General features: G+C 53.7%; 2 protein-coding genes and 1 non-coding gene across 10 annotated transcripts in view; 1 reads left to right on the forward strand and 2 right to left on the reverse strand.

Moving 5' to 3' along the window:
- Nucleotides 1–2,928, forward strand: part of LAMB3 (laminin subunit beta 3) — a 53,154-nt gene extending 50,226 nt beyond the window's left edge. The window contains 1 exon segment of the mRNA XM_021063882.1: nt 2,439–2,928. Within this exon segment, the coding sequence (XP_020919541.1) occupies nt 2,439–2,575 (137 nt within the window). The 3' untranslated portion in view covers nt 2,576–2,928.
- CAMK1G (calcium/calmodulin dependent protein kinase IG) overlaps nt 3,289–18,942 on the reverse strand; it is a 28,932-nt gene continuing 13,278 nt past the window's right edge. For 3 of the 8 annotated variants that reach the window (XM_021102017.1, XM_021102014.1, XM_021102015.1), the window contains 10 exons: nt 16,827–16,955; nt 13,614–13,688; nt 11,316–11,454; nt 10,490–10,613; nt 9,437–9,512; nt 7,779–7,891; nt 7,025–7,103; nt 5,525–5,612; nt 4,919–5,339; nt 3,289–4,132 (listed from right to left, as the gene is read on the reverse strand). In XM_021102017.1, the coding sequence (XP_020957676.1) occupies nt 3,696–4,132; nt 4,919–5,339; nt 5,525–5,612; nt 7,025–7,103; nt 7,779–7,891; nt 9,437–9,512; nt 10,490–10,613; nt 11,316–11,454; nt 13,614–13,688; nt 16,827–16,955 (1,681 nt within the window). In that variant the 3' untranslated portion in view covers nt 3,289–3,695. 8 annotated transcript variants of the gene reach the window in all.
- Nucleotides 14,355–14,426, reverse strand: TRNAE-UUC. Its single transcript has one exon. It is a non-coding gene; the product is annotated as a tRNA-Glu (tRNA).

The raw sequence follows: 18,942 nt of genomic DNA on the forward strand, positions 1-18,942 counted from the left end.
GATGGGGACCAGAACGGGTGGGAGGGAGCAGCGTGGGGCCCACGTGGCTGGTCCCTGCGGCTGGCCCCATGCCAGGGTGAGGAGGGCAGACTCGGCCCTGGGGGCAGTAGGAAACCATCCGAGGGGGTTGCATATGCCCAGACTTAACGAAGGGAGCTTTCAAAAGGGTTCCGGGCTTCCTGGGAATGGAGAACCGAAATTTCCAGGCTCAGTCTCTAAGATGTGACCACGGGGTCCCGGACCTGGTGTGCCCTGTGACTGCCACAACCTGAGTTTCTTTGGGTTTTAGAGAAAGCTCTTGACAACAATCTGTTTGGCTAGCCAGATGGACTCTGGAGAAGGATGGGCTGGCGAGTTGACAGGGCGTAGCTCTGAGGCCCCGGCCAGTCACCCCTGAAGGGGGAGGCGAGAGGGGCTGACCTACATGGAGGTGTCTGGGCTGGGTCAGGGCGCACACTGGCCTGGGCCCCTTGTGTTCTGTGTGAAGATGAAGGACTGGCTTATCCACTCGGAGCATGATAGATAGTCAACACGCCAGATAACAGAACCAGCATCCGAAGGCCCTTTCAGGACACCAAGAGGATGGGCTGAAACCAACAGGGGGAAACTAAGTAAGGAGGAAAGGCCTCTCTCACACTGGCCTTGTGTGGACCTAAACTCACAAGCATAGCTCAGGCGAGGCCTGGCTTCTCAGTGGCGGATGTAGCCGAAGATGCTTTATGACCCAATGAAAAGCATACGAATTATTGCTCACCTGAAAAAGACCCAAGAGTTTTGAGTAACTATAAGCTTGATATAAGCCCATAGGTGTCTTGCTCCTGCCAAAAGAGCTAATAAATACAAAGCAGCCAAAGCAAATGAGGGAAGTAATTGCTCAGACTGATACTAAAAATATTTGGGGGAGGACAGTTCTGTTGTGGCTCAGCAGAAACGAATCTGACTAGGAACCATGAGGACACAGGTTGGATCCCTGGCCTTGCTCAGTGGATTAAGGATCTGGCATTGCCGTGAGCTATGGTGTAGGTCACAGATGCGGCTTGGATCCCATGTTGCTGTGGCTGTGGCGTAGGCCAGGGGCTACAGCTCTGATTCAATCCCTAGCCTGGGAACCTCCATATGCTGTGGGTGCAGCCTAAAAAAAAGACAAAAAAAAAATTTAGGGGAGTTTCTATTGTGGCTCAGGAGTAACAAACCTGACTAGTATCCATGAGGATGTGGGTTTGATCCCTGGCCTCCGTCAGGGGGTTAAGGATCTGGTGTTGCCTCAAGCTGCAGCGAAGTTTGCAGATGCAGCTCAGATCTGGTGTTGCTGTGGCTGCAGCTCTGATTTGACCCCAGCCTAGGAACTTCCATATGCTGCAGGTGTGGCTGTAAAAAGAAAAAAAAAAATGTAGTAACTGGTGTGTCTTGTACCTAAGAGCCAGAAAAGGCTTAGGATGTAGCAGTGGAGCGAGCATGTACCGGCTCGCAGGCGTCTGCCTTTGATTGCAGAGTTGCGAGGAGGACACGTGTAGGGATGCTTCGGGGATGGGGCCCCGGGAACAGAACAGCAGCTGTAAACGGGGGCGGGGGGCAAGGGGAGTGGGGAGGGTGACCAGTGCTGGGACGGGAGGAGGGCCCGATGATTATACCAGAGGAGGACTGGGTGAAGGAACGAGGGAGGGTGCATCTGGGGAAGACGGGGCCGCAGACGTGAAGGACAGAACACAAGCCTCCACCCCAGGAGACAGGCCAGGACAGTGCGTGGAAGCAAAGATGTGGTCTGATTCCAGCTTAACAGGGAGCCTTTTTCACAAGAAGAACCACCCAAAGGCGGAGGCTTGGGAGGCAGTGCTCCCCCGCCCTCACCCTGGAAAGTGCAGGCCAAGGCTGGGGACCAGCTCTCACGAACAGGCTCCTGCACAGGATGCCAGGAGGGACAGGCTGGACCAGACCCCCCAGAGGCCTTCGCCTCCTCTGCTCATAACCTGGTGGTGGTTTGTAGAACGGACCGGAGGCGGAGGTCTGGGTTCAGCTGGGGTGGCACTCTGGGGAAAGAAGGTGGGGAAGAATTCCGGCCGGCCAGCTCTTTTGCCCTGGTGCCCACATGAACATCACCGGCAGGATGGCAGCTGAGTCCAACAGCAGTGGGTTTCTGCTCTTGGTGCCAGTGGCCTCTCACCAGGCTGGGGCACCTCTGCCTGGAGCAGAGAAGAGCAGGGGCGTGGGGACCCTTGGGGTCAGGGTTTCCTGGGTCTGGCCCCTGCCGCGCTTCTCTCGAGTGGGATAGGAGCTGGAGAGGCCTGAAGCTGGAGGGAGCTGCCTTATGGGCCAGATGCCTCTTGGGATGGAGGTGATTTTGCGCAGGTGCTTCCTCCCGGTGGAGAAGGAAGGGGTAGGAGGCTTCCAGGTGTCTCACCAGCTCCTCTTCTTGCCCCGGTTGTTCCATCTGCCATCAGACATGGAGTCGGAGCTGCTTCGGGGGAGCCAGGCCATTTTGCTCCGCTCGGCGGACCTGACGGGGCTGGAGAAGCACGTGGAGCAGATCCGCAGCTACATCAACGAGCGTGTGCTCTACTACGCCACCTGCAAGTGATGCATCGGCCGGCGTCCAGCCCACGGCCCTGCTCCTCTGCTCTCTTTGCTTGGGGGCGTCAGCCTGGGTCGGAGTACCTTCCAGCCCCAGGAGACCTTTATGCAGCCGAAGGCACAGCCTGGACCGCCGTTGGTGTGCAGCCGTTAGGCCTGCTCTGGGCTGCGGCTGAGCCTGAGCAGGTGGCACAGCTACACTTGAGGGACAACGACGGTGGAGGCGGCTGTCATTGTGACCCGGAGCGCTTAGGTCGGGGGCGGGGAGGGGGCGGGGAACTTGGCTGGGCTGTGTCCTTGCCTTTCATTCTCCATGGAGGCTGAATCCCGGACCAGCACAAAACCGTAACTAAAAATGATGTCCCAGTGAAAAGCCAATAAAAATCTCTGGAAAGGAGCCTGGGGGTTCGAAGAGGGAAATTGCTCTGTCTCCCCGCGAAGTACACCTTTACCCCTCATTTCCGTCTCCCATCTGGGGCTCCTGGGGGCTCCTCTGCTCAAGCCCGAGGCCTGGGGCGTATGGAACATGGGCTGGCCCGCTCCGCTCAGTCTTAGCCTGCTCGTCACTCTGACCTAGCGAGACGCGGCCCCTGTGCGCCGGGGACGGATGCATCCCAGCCTTGAGAGAGCGGGGGGCTGTTTTCGTCTTGGAACCTTCACCTCATGCAGGCCCAGGAGCCCCTCAACAGCTTCCGACTCAGAGAAGAACCAAATGAAGCCTCATAGAGAAAAATATGTCCATTTTATTCAGCACAACACAGAGCATGAAGCAGGATGGGGCAGGGGAGCCAGGGAGGCAGGAGAACCAGAGCCCGACAAGAACAACGGCCCATGTTCAGGATTTTCGGGGAGAGAAAGAAGAGCAGACACAGGCTTGGAATCACTGGCTGAAAGGGGGCCTTCCAGTTTGGGCTGAATCGAGGGGGGGGGCTGGCCAGGACAGCCACTCCTCACAGCACCAGGTCGTGGCTTCTTTCTTCTTCATCCGGGACACGGGGTCCTGCTCTGGGCCTGGGGCTGGGAGGCAGGCGGTTCGGGGGTGTGGGGTAGGCTGGCCGGCTGGGGCGCTAATCCGGGAGAGGGGATTTGAACTTGGAGAGCTCACAGGCAGGCCGCAAAGCTGCCTGTCATTCATGCAGATGGGCAGGCCCAGGGGGGTGGAGACGGGAGAGGCCGCAGCCAGTGTGTGCTGAGCGGGGAGTCTGGGTGATGCCCCGTATGGCTTTGCTCGAGAGAAGGTGGCGCAGCCTGGCCAGCCCGCAAAGCCTTTCACGATGAACAACACGGACTGGGCAGGAGCTCTCTGGATGCTGCGTGGAGCCGCGGCGCGGGTGGGGGCGCAGAGCCGGCCGCCCGGGAGCCCTGGGGACCCGGCCCCAACTGCTTCCCGCCCACCGCTTCAGCTTCAGCCGGGCCTGGGCTGGGGGCTCACGCTGCCGCCTTCCCGGAGGGGCTGCCCCCGTGGGCTGCTGCTTCCGACCAGGTGCCGCTCGGCTGGCTCCCCTTCCTCCCGTGCAGGGTGGACTCCAGGCTTGGAAGGGCAGAGCAGAGCCGAACATCTTTCCTGCGAGGCAAGGGGTTCAGGGTGGGGGTGGGGTCGCCGCCTCTGGTTACCCCTTGGGCCCCCATCCTTGAGACCCTGGGACCGGGCTTTCTGGCATGGAAGCTCCCTGAGCCCAGGGCCCTGGCCCTCCTGGCCTCTGGTTTCCTCACCTGAAAAGTGTAATGACACAGAGGCGAGCTCCAGGGATCACATGATCAGACAGACTCCAGTCTGCCCCACTCGGCAGTGGGAGCTGCCCCCCGCTTTCCCTGGCACCATGACCTCTGATTTGAAGTTTCTGGAAGGGAAACGGAGCAGCAGGCTACGCAGAGTCGGAGGAAGGAAGAAGGGCCTGGACAGTCCCCTGTGCCTGTGGCGTCCGCCCAGCCTTCCCCTTTAAGAGGTTCGGGAAGTACAAGCCTTTATGGAAGCAGCCTCCCTGCTTCCTCCCCGAACACCGGCCCTGGGAGCCCAGGGGCTCTAAGCTCACTGCTAACACCTACCCAGTTCTCCACAGGCATTTATAATCCCCGTGTGTCATAAAACTTTCACAGGACCTCTGGAGCAGGCTGAGCCGGTAAGTGTAATCCCGTCAACCCATTTTACAGATGAGCAAACGAGAAATCACACAGCCACTGAGGGGTGGGCACAGGACCAGAGGCATTTCCCTTGACACCCCACCCCACCCCACCCCACCCCAGAGCTCTTCCTCCTCCAGAGCTGCCTCCAGTGGGAGAGGCCCTTTGGCCAATTTCAGACCCAGGCTGGGGCTGGGTTGGCCCTCGGGCTTTGGCTGAAAATACATACTGTTTTTTGGCCTTTTGAGAAGCGTGGGCTCGGAGCAGTAGGAGGACTTGCCCTTGGTCTCGACGCTCAGGCAGCTGGAGCAGCAGCCGCACGGCCCAGTGGCCAGGCGCCCCTGCTCCATGGGCACCAGGCTGCTGCTGATGCGGAGGGAGCCATTGACCAGGCAGTTGAGGGACCTGCCCCCGGGGGCAGTGGGCCGGGGGCCGTGCTGGCAGGGCAGTCGGGGCAGGGCAGGGAGCGCCACGCTCTGGTCCAGGGCGGGTGCCTCGGTGATGGTGATCTCAGGGGTGCTGGGTCTCGAGGCATCGGAGGCTCGAGTCACAGGCGGTCTGTTCTCCACCTCCGGGCGGCCCCCCGGGCTGTGCAGGTTCATGTGCAGCTTTCTCATGTGGTGCACCACAGCTGCCGCGTTGAAGGCTTGCTGTGGAGACACAGGGCCAGCTTTCCCTTTGCCCCGTGGCCTCCTGCTGAGCCCACTTTTCATTCCAGAGAGGGTCCAGGGAGCTCCCGCGTCTGCTGGGAAAGCCCGAGGAGAGCCCCCACCCCAGCTGCCCCAGCCCAGCCTTGGGGCGCAGACAGACTGCCCCCCCCCCGAGAGGACCTCACCCTCCACTTGCTCTTGGCAAAGTTCTTCTGGATCTGGAGGCTGACGGACGGGTAGATGTCCCGGTGGAGGGCTGTGTTCCCGTTAATCCTGTGGATGCAGAGGGGACACCTGGCGAGGGGTGGCTCCAGAGATGCCACCAGGGCTTGGGCAGGGGGCTGTGCCTGCGGGTCCGAGTTTAGCTGAGTGGACGCCCCAGGACAAGTGCAGGAGAGGGGCTCCTCTGTCCCCCTGGGCAGGTCCTAGGGGGCCTCTGCTTTGATGAAACCAAAAACTTGCTTTAGAGCTGGGTTGGCAACCTGCAGCCCGAGGGCCGAATCGCCTCATGGCTGGTTTTCGTACATAAGGTCTCCTGGGACCCCGACACACCCACTGATTTGCGAACGGGCTCTACTGCCGCGGCAACGCAGATTGAGCAGTTACCATAGAGACGATCTGCCAGCAGAGTCTGAAACATTTACCATCGGGCTTCTTACAGAGCGCAGTACACCAAGCTTGTTAGAGGGCATTTGGGCTGTCATCCTTCTTTGGCTCCAAACCTGGCTCAGAATCTGCCCCCTCCTAAAAGCCTTCCTCAGTGAGGCCACCCAATACAGGCTGCCCTGTTCCTGTCCCCTCACGCTCCCATCCCCCCAGCTCTAAGTGTCCCTCAGCCACTCGTCTTGTGCACCGCGCTTTCTAGGTACTCAGAGACCCCGAGAAGTAACAGGCAGGGCCCTGGTCACCAGGGGCTCACAGCGTAGGTTCAGAACCTGTTTCAGGCATGACCTAGAGTAATTCATGGGGACCTGTGGACCTGATCAGGAGAGAGGGGGCGGTCTGTCTGGACTGCAGGAGCCAGGGCTTCAGAGAAGGGCGGAAACTGCTCTGGATCCTGAAAGATGCTACACCCAAAGCAAGAGGCGGGGCATCCAAGCCACTGGAGTTAGTGTGACACAAGGTGTCACGTGGAGAGAGTTTGGAAAGTGACGGAGAACAGGGAGAGAAATACAGCTGTTAGTCTTTCTGGAACAGAAAAGGTGTGTCGAGGATCCTGAGAAACGAAGTTGGAGGTACTGGGTCCGGCCAGATTTGGCAAAACCTAGGCTTGCTGTAGTTGGACTTGAGGTGCTTGGAAATTCTCCAGCAGGGGCATAGCGTGGAAAAAGGAAGTGTTACGAGACTTACCTGCTTTACCAATCGGTTGCTTTGTGGTTGTTCTCAAAGCACTCCACCTAGAACGGGCTTTGACCCCAGAGTGAAATGATGCTTTTACGGACAGGGCAAAGTTGCCTGATTAGCTGCATCTGCCCTGACCTTGACCAGATGACCCACTGCCACCGCTGGGTCCGAATCCACTTACTTAACTGCTGTTTGCATCTCTAGCTGGACCTGGTGTACAGGTCTGTGCTCCTTAGATGTCACCCCAGTAAACGGCTCAGGGCAGACACTCTGTGAACGAGTCAGCGTGGTATTGGGGGAGCCACAGGTGAGGGTTTAGGGGCACCCCGTTCCTCACTCACCAGGGGTGTCTCAAGGCCTTTTCACAGGTGTACCGCTCCTTCGGGTCCTTCTCCAGCAAGTGGCAAATAAAATCCTTGGCTGTGGGGAGCAATCAAAGACATGACAGCTAAGGATCAGGTTTTATGATGGATGGAAGTCACTTGCAGGCTGTGGGTGGCAGTGAAAGCATCTTTAGCTCATCTTCCAAAGAGGAATTTTAAGAGTCATGAAAGAGAGAGAAAAAAGCCAAACCACCAAAGAGGCTCCATGCAGCCATGTCACCCACACACACCGCAGATACGTCTCTGGTCATGAGGCACTAACGTGCCTGAAGCCGCTTGGGTGCCCATTTGCGCCCTTCAGGGGCCAGCACTGCGCGTGGACACACGCGTGAGCGCTGGCTCATCCCAGCCCTTAATGAGCCCTACATGGGTCTTGATATGTGAAAGGCGACACTCGGCCTTGGCCTTGCCACTCCTGCCTGCAGCCCTGTGCCTGGCGCTGCCCTCCTGGCCCTCTTCTAAACTACGTCCCCCCTTTCCCAGGCATGCTTCAGTTCTGCCTCCGGGAAGACAAGAGCAGGAAGCTGAGATGCGAATAACTGACTTGGCCTTTGACCCAGATGAAGACTGCGTCACTTTCCCGGGCAGCCTGCTCTGCAAGTTTCCCCAAGGAATGTCGAGAGCCAGGACTGTCAGCCTTTGTGAAGCCCTTTGCTCTTGGCGGCCTCTGCCTGCAGCCAGGTATTTTGTCCTTCACACTGACCGGTCTTACCTGACTCAGAAATGTCATCCCAGAACGGAGACTCAAACTCGTAGTAGCCCTCCTTGATCTTCTCAAAAAGCTTGGACTCAGTTTCTTCATAGAAGGGGGGGTACCCACACAGCCTGCAGTGGAACAGGAAGGTATACGCTGCTGAGCAAGCCTCTCCCCCCGTCCAGCCTCCCACTACTCACACAGGCAGGCAGCACGGGTCCCCAGCCAGCGGCGGGGTGGGGACTGGATCTGCCTCTGATTCGGGAACGATGCAGCTTCCATTAGATGTTTATGAGGGAGCCAAAGCTCGGCACAGGCAGCCCGGAAAGGCCTCACATCCTCTCCATGCACCTCTCCCGACTCTTAGACGATGTATAAAATATCTCTAAGAAGGACCACTTTAATGTAACATCCACGATAACCTAAGTTTCATGAGGGATTTTCTTTTTTAGGCTTTTTTTTTTTTTTTTGCTTCTCACTCTTTTTCTTTCTTTTTTCCCTTCTTCTTCTTCTTTTTTTTATGGCCGCACCTGTGGCACATGGAAGTTCCCAGGCCAGGGGTTGAATTGCAGCTGCAGCTGTGGCCCACGCCACAGCCACGAGGGCAACACCAGATTCGAGCTGCACCTGTGACCTACACCCCAGCTTGTAGCAACGCTGGATTCCTAATCCACTGAGTGAGGCCAGGGATTGAACCTGCATCCTCACGGACCCTATGTTGGGTTCTTAACCCGCTGAGCCACAACAGGAACCCCTGTTTATCATTCTTGAGTACCCAGACCACTGATGGGCACAGAGCACATAGTCCATGGCTATTTCTTGAGTAGGTGAATGAAGGCTTATTCGACATAAGTTGAGGAAATAGAGAAATGAATTGACAATAAGAAGCAGATGACAAGTCGGAGGTTATTTTCTCAAGAGCAGAGTTTTCAATAGGTGAGAAGAGGTGGTGGGGAAGGGATGGAGGTTGGCGGGGAGCCTGCGGATGTGTGCAGAGAGTGGCGGCTGGTTCACCCGGGCCATCACTTGGCCTCCGCCTCCCGTTGCCAGGAGAGAAAGCTGAGATGCGAACATTGAGCCCGCTTGGCTTCCAAGGTTAGCTTGGCTTCTCTCGCTTTCACTGCTCATTCTAGAGAGTGGGATGCAATACATTTATATACAGAAAGTGAGGGTGGGGGCGCAGGAAGCGGGAATGCCATGCGGCTAAACAGTGGCTTCACACTGAGCTCTGCTTTTTTTTTGCTTTTTAGGGCTGTAGCTGGGGTATATGGAGGTTCCCAGGCTAGGAGTTGAATCATAGCTGCAGCTGCCAGTCTACTCCACAACCACAGCATCTGGGACCTACACCACTGCTCACAGCAATGCCGGATCCTTAACCCACTGAGCAAGGCCAGGGATGGAACCGGTGTCCTCATGGATCCTAGTCAGGTTCGTTACCACTGAGCAGGATGGTAACTCCCCGAGCTCTGGTTTTATGACCTGGTGAAGATCAGGGAAAGAACTTTTGGAGCAGTGTGCATGAGTGTGTGTGTGTGCACGCGTGCGCACGCACATGTGTGCATGCACAGGCTTTGGAGGTGGGTGCTGCTTGAGGAGTGGAGGTGGAGAGGTGAGAGCAAAGGGTGAGCAGACTCTGAGATTTCTCAGGAATGGAACTGATGCCAGCTTCTACTCACAATATGTAAGTGATGACGCCAATGGACCAGCAATCCACGGCCTTGCTGTAGGGTTTCTGGGCCAAGACTTCTGGAGCTGCAGCGAACCAAAGGCAGAGTCAAGACTGAGCAGAGGCAAGAGCAGAGGGCTGAGGGTGAGGGCCAAAGGTCAAGAAGATGCTTAGGAGAGAGGACTGGGGTGGCCCCTGGGATGGCATTGTCTCCATAAGATTGAAAATTCCACTTAGGGCAGGGACTGTGTCTTTCCCAGCAGACTCACTCTTCCTCCACCAGACCTGGAGGTCCCATGACAGGGTCTAGGGCTCCCCCATCAGACTGGGCATCTCCAGGGCTCTGTTTCCCCCATCAGACCCAGGACTCTCTGGAAGCCAGTGGGGATCCCAGGGCAGGGATTCTGTGTCTCCCTCCACATGGGGAAATCTACAAGGCCAGGGCTGTCTCGCTCTGCCACTGGCGAGGGATCTCCCTGAAGGCAGAAGTTCCATTAATTTGGAAACTTTCAGAGGGCAGGTAATAACTCTCCTATCAGTGTCTATTTCCCTTGAGGGCAGGGCTTGGTCTGCCCCATCAGATCAAGAGCTCACGAGACTATGAGCCATCTCTTTCTCTGGTTGGGCATCCTGGGGCAGTGGAGAGCTGTCTTCGGTATTTATCCCAGATGGTAGGGACTGGCATCCAGTGGGACTCAGTATCCAGTGGGATTCATCCTTTCTTTTGCGGAATGAGAAGATGCCTCTGTTGAGTGAGGGCTCTGCTTCCCACTCCCAGCCCCAACCCGGTGAGAGGGAAGGGGCGGGAGTGGATGTTCTGAGTTTTGGGCTTTCTCTCCTCTGGATCCCAGGATTTCTCTCCCCAGTACTCTGACAGGGCAGTGGCAGGCCCAGGGGGGTAGTTCCAGAGGTACTGCCCAGCCCTACACCTCATAAGTGACTGTTCTAGCAGGATCACCCCGAGATGAAACGCCATCTCCTCACAAGACTCCTTCTCTTTGAATAATGCCCATGCGGTGGAAAGTGGCCAACAGGTCAACCTCCCTTCCGTCCGCACACTCACCCACATAGCCTGGGGTTCCACAGGCCGTGGACATGACACCACTCTGCTCCATCTTGGAAAGACCAAAGTCGGTAATCATGATCTTAGAATTCTCCTCAGGGGTGAGGTACAGCAGGTTTTCAGGCTAGAAGAGAAGCGAAATATCGTTTCATGCGGGGTGTTCCCACTGGAAACTTGCATCTTGCCTTTTCCCGACATATAACTTCTTGGGAAGCTGCACCTGGGCTCCTGACCTCAAGACCAGGCTCATCTTCCTTCCTCCCTCCTACCTGCACCCTCACTCTCCATAACCCAGCACTTTATATTTTGCTTTGGCCTTGACTTTGCTTTACAGTATCACTACTAATGTACTAACCCTTCCTTCTTCTCATTCCCAGCTGCCTTAAGATCATTTCGTGTTTTGAAGAAACCAACCCTAGTTCATTTTCTCTGATCTCTCAAAGGTCTGGGACATGCCTGGTGCAATGTTTGTTCTCAAAAAGTATGTATTAAATTTGACTTTGTGGCTGGTTATCTTGGTACCTAAAAGGGCAGGGTCTAGTGAAAAGTTCAGGAAGAGGTTGAGGTGCAAATTAACAGTGATTGTTCAGTTACCCAATATTTGTTTTAGAAGCTAGGGTGAAAGGGGCCTTGGGAATCAGCTAGGTCAACACTCTCATTTTATAGAGCTTAGACTGCCCGAGGCTACAGAACAAACCCATTCCCATTCAAAGGGATGGGAATGGGTTTGCTCTGTAGCCGTGGGGCTACTCGTGCCCCTTCCTGGAGCGTCATCCCCTGTTTCCCACTGAGGACCCCCACCCCCACCCCACCCCGGCCTTGGCACCTTTAAGTCTCTGTGGACAATGCCGTTCTCGTGGAGGTATTTCACTGCTGCCAAGACCTGCCGAATCACAAGGCTGGCATCCCTCTCTGTGTAGACACCCCGTTCCAGGATCCGGTCAAAGAGCTCCCCACCGGAAACCCTGTGGGCACAGGGGCGAGTTCAGCTCAAAGGGATGCGAATGTGTCTGCTCTGCAGCCATGGGGACACGGCTGTGTCAGAACAGGCAGGTGCCCACAGGCCGTGATTCCAGGGGTGCGGGGACAACCACTCCAGTCCCAGAACACATCCTTTGGTTACCGGGAATGATATCAGTAAAGAGTCTTTTCTTTGGGCCAACCATTGAGCTCTCCCTGGAAACTTCCTTTAAAATGCAAGATGCCTCTAGCTAGGGTTTTGCAGGAAGCCACTAATTGTGTCTAGTGGACGCACTTCTTAGCTGCCTTCTTTCCTGGCCTAGGACACAGGAAGCCACAAAGAAAGGGAGAGGTGAAGCTGCAATAAGACGAGCAGGAAAGAGAAGGTGTGCAGAGGAGTGTAACCGGGCTTAGGCCAGCATCTCTTTCCTCATTTTGGAAATTGAGCTACCTAACGCTGACGTCATGAGGTGGCGTCACAGGAGTGTTTTGAGACTCACAGGGTATGGTCTCTGAAGATTCATGGAGGCTTTAAGATCAAGTCCAACCCCCCATGTCTCGAATGTCCCCTATATTTTTGCCCATTTTCTAGTCAGTACTGGAATATATCAGTGGCTTCTCCTTCTCCTTTCCCTCCTAAGACAGACTGTTTCCTCTTTTGTCCCTTTCTTAATAATTCTATATACTTAGGGAAACTGACTCTCCATAGCTTCTACAAGTGACATGAGTTGTGTATATGCACACATGACAGCACCATGCCACAGTAAGGGAGTAGAATTTCTCCAATCAAGATACCATCCTACTCCTTTGGCTTCTGTCCTGAAGCTCTGGGCTCTGCTGGGGGAGCTGGAGGCCCATGAGAAAGATGCTCTTTGAACACCACCATGAATGCCTGACTCGCAGCATCCTGGGTCCCGAGGCCGGCACTCTAGAAGGCTTGGCAGTACTTTGGTAACCTCTTAACCTGCTCACCTTCCTACCTCCCCATAGCCGTCTGGATGATTCTGCCCTAATCCTGTTGAACTGGCCTCATTAAGGTGCCACATGGTCCCTGCTCACTTGTTAGTGCTGCTTCGGAACCTTCCAATCTCACTCCCTTGAGTCTTGCTACCACTACTGACTGGGTCTCAGGTGAGCCTGGGAGTTAACAGCTTAAGTTAGTTATTAAAATCTCTGAGGAATCAGGAGTTCCTGCTGTGCTTCAGTGGGATTGGTGGCGTCTTAGGAGCACTGGGACACAGGTTTGATCCCTGGCGCTGCCCAGTGGATAAGGATCCAGCATTGCTGCACCTATGGCTCAGATCTGACCCCTGGCCTGGAAACTCCGTATGTCTCGGGGTGGGGAAAAAACGTTTCTGAGGAATCATCCTATCAGTCAGAACTATTGCATTCAGCACTGCTGAGATGGCAGAGTGAGGTGTGCATGTGTGTGTGCGCGCGCTTTATACACAGAAGCATTTCTGAGCCGAAGGCTGGGGGAGAGCCCTCAGGAGCACTGACCAGCCCCAGAGTGGTCGCTTTGGGGCACAGCTCTTATTTGGATATGACAATGACGTGGGGACTTTTCTAATGGGTACCGTTTCTCTCCTACCCACGGACACACATGCAGTCTCAGATTATTAACACTGGGTGGTTCTGTTTTGAGAAAGTCATTTTTACACTGAATTGGAATCTATCTACCTGCGTCTTCTCCTCTCATGGTTATTTTACCGTGGGGTGATGTTAAACTATTTAATACCCTTTGCAGTGGACATGGACTGGTCAAAATGGACTCAAGCCATGGAAGCCAGAGAAGGGTTCTGGAAGACCCCTGCTATGCACCCCCCTTCAATTGTAGGGCTCTGGGGTAGTCCAGAAAGTCTGAGGGGAATGGGGCAGGGGGGAAGGATGGACAGGTAGGGGCCACAGCTCTTTGCTGACTGATAGGAAATATTTTAACAAGTGGCAAGGCTCTACTGATACATGCCAAGCAATTATCAACCCTAGTTTTACCCCTCGGTCCACTCAGGTCACGTCCACAACCAGAGAGAACTCTTGGCATTTCAGAGCCTCTTGGACGAATTCTTGATTTGTCTTTTAATCACCATGCTTCTCTCACCACTGACCAAGCTCTTCTAGGCTTCTGAGGCCCCATAAGACAGGAAGCAGGTCACCTTCCACTTACAGCTGCATGACCAGGTAGTAGTGAGTGGAGCTCTCATAGATGTCCTCCAAGGTCACGATGTTCTCGTGCTTGATCCTGAGGAAGAGTCAAGGTCATGGGGAGAAGGACATGGTTCAGGTCGTCCAGACAAGAGTGCAGAGTTAGCCCAGCTGGACTTTGGTTTCTGTGGGAGACTTTCGATGACATTGTTTAGGAAGATAAGGTCCTTGCGAAGCCTTTCTAATAAGAGGGCAGCCACAGGGAAACTCCAGGGACGATGCCCAGAATGGCCTTCCATTCATAACTGTGAATGGAGAGTTGACCCCCCGGTTTTCAGGGCACAAACACTTCACTGTTACCCAGGAATCTCAACTTTACCAAAAGAGAAAGTTAAAAGAACGGAGGGGAGCTACAGGAGCAGCCATCACTAGGTTATTCTACGAAATGGGTGTCTGGATGTCCCTCGGAAACGTGGCGCCACCCCTCAGCAGGAGGGACTTGGCTCAGTGCAGCCGCCTCACGGGTAACGGGGGAGGACCTGTCCCCGAGAGTGTGGGAAGAAGCACAGATGCTCTTCTGAGGGTCAGTTTGTGGAATGCCTTAGATTGGTGATTGTCAAGCAGGGGTTATTGTGTCTCTCAGGGGACATCTGACAGTATGTAGGGGCATTTTAAAGTTTTTAAATTGTTTCTTTTCACTTATATTTTAATTTAACTTAATGTTTTGGGCTGTGGCATGGAGTAGCTTGATGTGGGACCTCAGTTCCTAGACCAGGGATTGAACCTGGGCCGCAGTGGTGAAAGCACTGAATCCTAACCACTAGACTACCAGGGAATCTAGAGGGATCTAGAGACATTTTTGAGTGTCACTCCTGGGGAGGGGGGAGGTGCTACTGGCACTTAGCGGATAGAGGCAGGGATACTGCTGAACATCCTAGGATGCTCAGGATGGCCCTCAGCATAAGCAAGAATTGTGTGGTCTAAAACGTCAATAGCATGGAGTTCCCTGGTGGCCCAGTGATGACGGACTCAACGCTGTCACTGCTGTGGCTTGGGTTTGACCCCTAGTCTGGGAACTTCTGCATGCCATGGGCACAGCCAATATATAACTAATAAATATAAATAAATAAATAATAAATAAATAAAGGGACAGCTGCTAAAAGAAGAGAAAGAAGATGTAATTTTAAAAAATATAAATCAAATATCAATAGCACTGAGGTTGAGAAACCCTGCCCTAGATTACCTTTGTCTGCGATTACTAAGAGGCAAGAAGAATAATCCTATTAGCTGAGGGGCTGGCTTTCCAGGCAGCAATTCTGCGCATGCCCATTCAGGAGAAAACCCACTAGGAAGTTTTACTCAGGGCTCTGCAGCACAGGGGTTAACAGCTTAGCCTCAACATCTGTTAGGCTGGAGTTCAGATCCGACTCACGACTTACTAGTTGGGTAACCCTGGCTGGCTCACTCAGGTCTTCTAAGCCTCACTTTCCTTGTCTGTAAAGTGTATCTCTCCCATAGAATCATATCCGAATGAAAAGAGATAATGCACGTAAGATGCTTGGGACGGTGCTCGGGGAATAGTAAACGCAGAATCAATACTAGCTGGCATCTTTAAGATATTAAAAAAATACAGTTCCCATGAAGTGGTAACCTGATGGATTCAACTCCATTTAGAAGCTGACAATGCTAATAGCAATCTGTCTATGATTGACTTGCTGAACAAATATTTATGGGCATCTATGCTGCTAGGGACTGCGGGTCCAATGCAGTGATAAGAAAGCCATCCCAGTCCTTGCTCTCAGGGAGCTTCATCTCTCTCTGCCCTAATCCCCTTGGAGCCTGGACCTACATCGCCAGCATCCTACCAGACCCCTCTCTGTCGAGAGGTTGCTATCGATTGCTGTAACCGATTTCTGTTTCCTCTCAGCCTACACATCCTTTTCATTTGCTAGCAACCACAGTCCTGGGCACAGACCTGCTCAAGCTCAGGGTCTTTTTAAAGCTCTTCTTGGTGACACTCTTACCAGCCATGCCCCAAACCCAATCGCCTCTCTCTCTGAAATGCCTCTTGCCTCCAGTCTTCTGCCCTGGCATGATCTGGCTACTACCTTTCCCTGCCTCCTCACCCCTTGCCGCGATTACTGAGAAAGTCTGGCAGTTGGTTTCCTGTCCTCTGGGCCGGCATCCTCCAATCCATGCTCCACCACCCTGCTTAAGAGGGATGGCTCTACACTATAACTCTAGATCATGGCGTTTTTGACTTAAAATCCTTTGATGACTTTGCCCACAGAAGAAAGCCCACGTTCTTCATCATGGCATCCAAGACCCTTTAGATCATGTTCATGCACCATTTTAGTTTCATCTCCTGTCCCTTGATGGTAATCACTTTAAGTTCAGGGACTTCCAGTTCTAACTCGCCCCTAACGTCCCTTGCCCTGCTGTGATTCTGTGGTAAAGCTTACGCTTCTCTTGGCCACACTCCCCTTTCTGTACTTCCTCTCCTGCCGCCACCACGTTCTACTCATCCATCAAGGTCTCTCTTCTTTGAAAATGCACCTAAAATCCATGCTCATAAAAAACACACATATCGGCAGCATGAATCTCTGTCTCCTCCAAAGCCTGCCTTTTGCTAGTGCGGCTCACATCCACAGGGACTGGCATTTGCCATGGCACCTGTCTCTGCTCACAAAACGTGGGCTCCTGAGGGGAAAGAATTCTGTTGGCTTCATTCGTGTGGTCCTGATGCCTAATACTCTTTAGGTTCGGAGGGGGTCCCCGAGGGCTTGTTGCATGAATCCCACTGTAAACATTTGATGATTTGTCAGTGCTGCCTCCATCGTGGCCGTTGGGTACGGAGCCTACTTTTGCTTTAGAACAAATTGAGGCTAATTTCTAAATCTTGCTGCTTCCTTAATTACCGATTCTTCTTGGGTGTTGGCTCTCAGTTGATTTTTGGTCCTTTGAGCTAATTACCCTGTGGTCTGTGTGCACAACCCAGCTCTGCTACCAATTGCGCGCGTGCACACACACACACACACACACTCTCTCTCTCTCTCTCTCAGCCAAGACAGCTGTCTGGCTAATATAGTTGATGGATCAAACTGACCCATCAGTCCCATCAAGGGAGTAATACTTTTGGGTGTGGGAATCCAGCCCCAGTCCGTCGTGAAGGTCATTTGTGAGGGGAATGTTACGATCCCAGAGTTTTATTCAACCAACCCCAGGACCCACTCACTTTTTCAACACGGCGATCTCATTCTCCAGGCTGCTGTCCCGGAAGGCCGGTGACTTTTTGATGCACTTGAGGGCAAAGAGTTTCCCAGTTACCCTTTGCTTCACCAGGAAGACTTCTGAAAAAGCACCTCTGAGTAGAAGACACAGAGAGAAACAGGTTAGTACCGGCTGGCTAGAGAGCCTGGCTGGAAGAAGTGCCAAGCGTACAGGAAGGAAGGCAGGGCTGCTAAGCCGTTTCACGGTCACCACGGGTGCCTGCGGAGCGGTCTCCATGGCAGACCCTATCTGACGGCCCTCGTGTGCTTGCCTTCATCGCTCACGTGGAAAAAAAAAGATTCTCCTACAGACTCAGGGACTAGGCGGCTGCTATGTCCTAGATCCATAATGTGCAAAGGATCCCCAGAAACTCTGCTTCGGCTCTAGAGATTTCTCTACTTGGCAAACCCATTAAAGAGAGGCCACTGCAGAGTCAGTGTACTTGGCTGTCCCACCGCAGTGCTGTGTGGCTCACTGTGTGGCAGCTGGAAGTAGCACTGGGTGACGGGGCTCAGTGAGAGAGGAGAGACTCCTGTATCAGTTTTATTTTATTTTATTTTATTTTACTTTATTACTTTCTTTTACTACTTTTTAATTTTATTACTTTTTAATTTTATTTTATTATTTTATTTTATTTTTTCCTTTTTAGGGCCACACCTGTGGCACAGGGATGTTCCCGGGCTAGGGGGTCGAATCGGAGCTGCAGGTGCCGGCCTACACTACAGCTCACAGCAATGCCAAATCTTAACCCACTGAGGAAGGCCGGGAGTCAAACCTGCATCCTCAGCTACTAGTCCGATTCTTAACCCACTGAGTCACAGCGGGAACTCCGGTGTCGGTTCTTAGATAGGGCTGACCTCCCTGAACCAGTGGTCAGGGGCAAGGGGGCTGCGCATCTCTCACTCCACGGGATCTGTGGGGACAGAAGAAGAACCCTGCAGCGGGGGGCAGGCTGTGTGCAGCTGGAGAGGATGGAACCCCGCAAGAAGGCAGTGTAGGTTTCTGCACTGCAGGCTTCTTGGCTTGAGGGGGTCCCCTGGAGACAGGGCCAGCACAGCAGTCAGCCTGCTATGGATGCTGCAGCCTGATGGCCCATGGTAGAACCTCAGTTTGGGGCGGGGGCGGGTAGCAAGCCACCTCACTTCTATATACCCAGTTTCTTCATCTGAAAAGTCGGCATGTCAGTAGCACCTGATTCACAGGTTGTTAAGAAGAACATACGCATTAATGTGTGTAAAGTGCACGGAGGCGTTCCCGACGCCTGATAAACCGTGTGCGGTAGATACTGTTGTTGTTGTGACTACGGTTCTGAGTTGACTCCCATTCGGGAGAACACCGAGGAGACAGAGTTGAAGGGAGGAAATAGCTGAACCGTCCCCTACCCCCGCTCGGGGTGTTCTGGCATGAGGACCAGTGGCAATCAAGCTTGTGCAAGGACGCCCAGAATCTGCCTTAGAAAATACTCGGTGTTCCCTGCGTCTGAGTTTCCTGTTTCCCCAGCTGCACTCAGAACTGAGCTAATCGGAGCCTTCAGAGCTTGCTCGATTCATGCATTCATCCACTCCAATCAAGATTCATTGAGCACCTACTGAGTCTTAGATGCTAGAGATAAAGAGGTAAGTGTTTCTGCTCTTAAGGAGCCTGTAAACGAAAGACAAACACAGACAAGTAAGCAATTAACATTCACTTTGAAAAATGTTATTGCGCATTCAGTGAATGCCCGTCCAGAGGACAGAAGCTCTCTGTGTCAGGCGCTGGCATTCGTGTTGGTCTAGCTTAGAATCTAGTGTGAGAGGCAGATACAGACAAATCAGCAGGATGTAGTAGGAAACCAGAGAAAATGCATCCTCCTGCCAGGGCCTCCGCTACAGCTGGGCAGGTCATACACTGTACAGTTCTGGCAGATGCCATCATCTCGCAGCCACGGCACATTTGCATGCAGTAATTAGGAGGACGTTTTTGCTCTAGGCAACCAGCTAGAGAAAAGGGTGCTTCTCCCTGATGTGTGCTGGTGACTTCTTGGGATGGCGGAGAAGCACATCCTTCGTGGCTCAGATTACGAACACGCTGGGCTCAGTTTC

Source organism: Sus scrofa, chromosome 9 (assembly GCF_000003025.6).
Source record: "Sus scrofa isolate TJ Tabasco breed Duroc chromosome 9, Sscrofa11.1, whole genome shotgun sequence".
Taxonomy (NCBI): Eukaryota; Metazoa; Chordata; class Mammalia; order Artiodactyla; family Suidae; genus Sus; species Sus scrofa.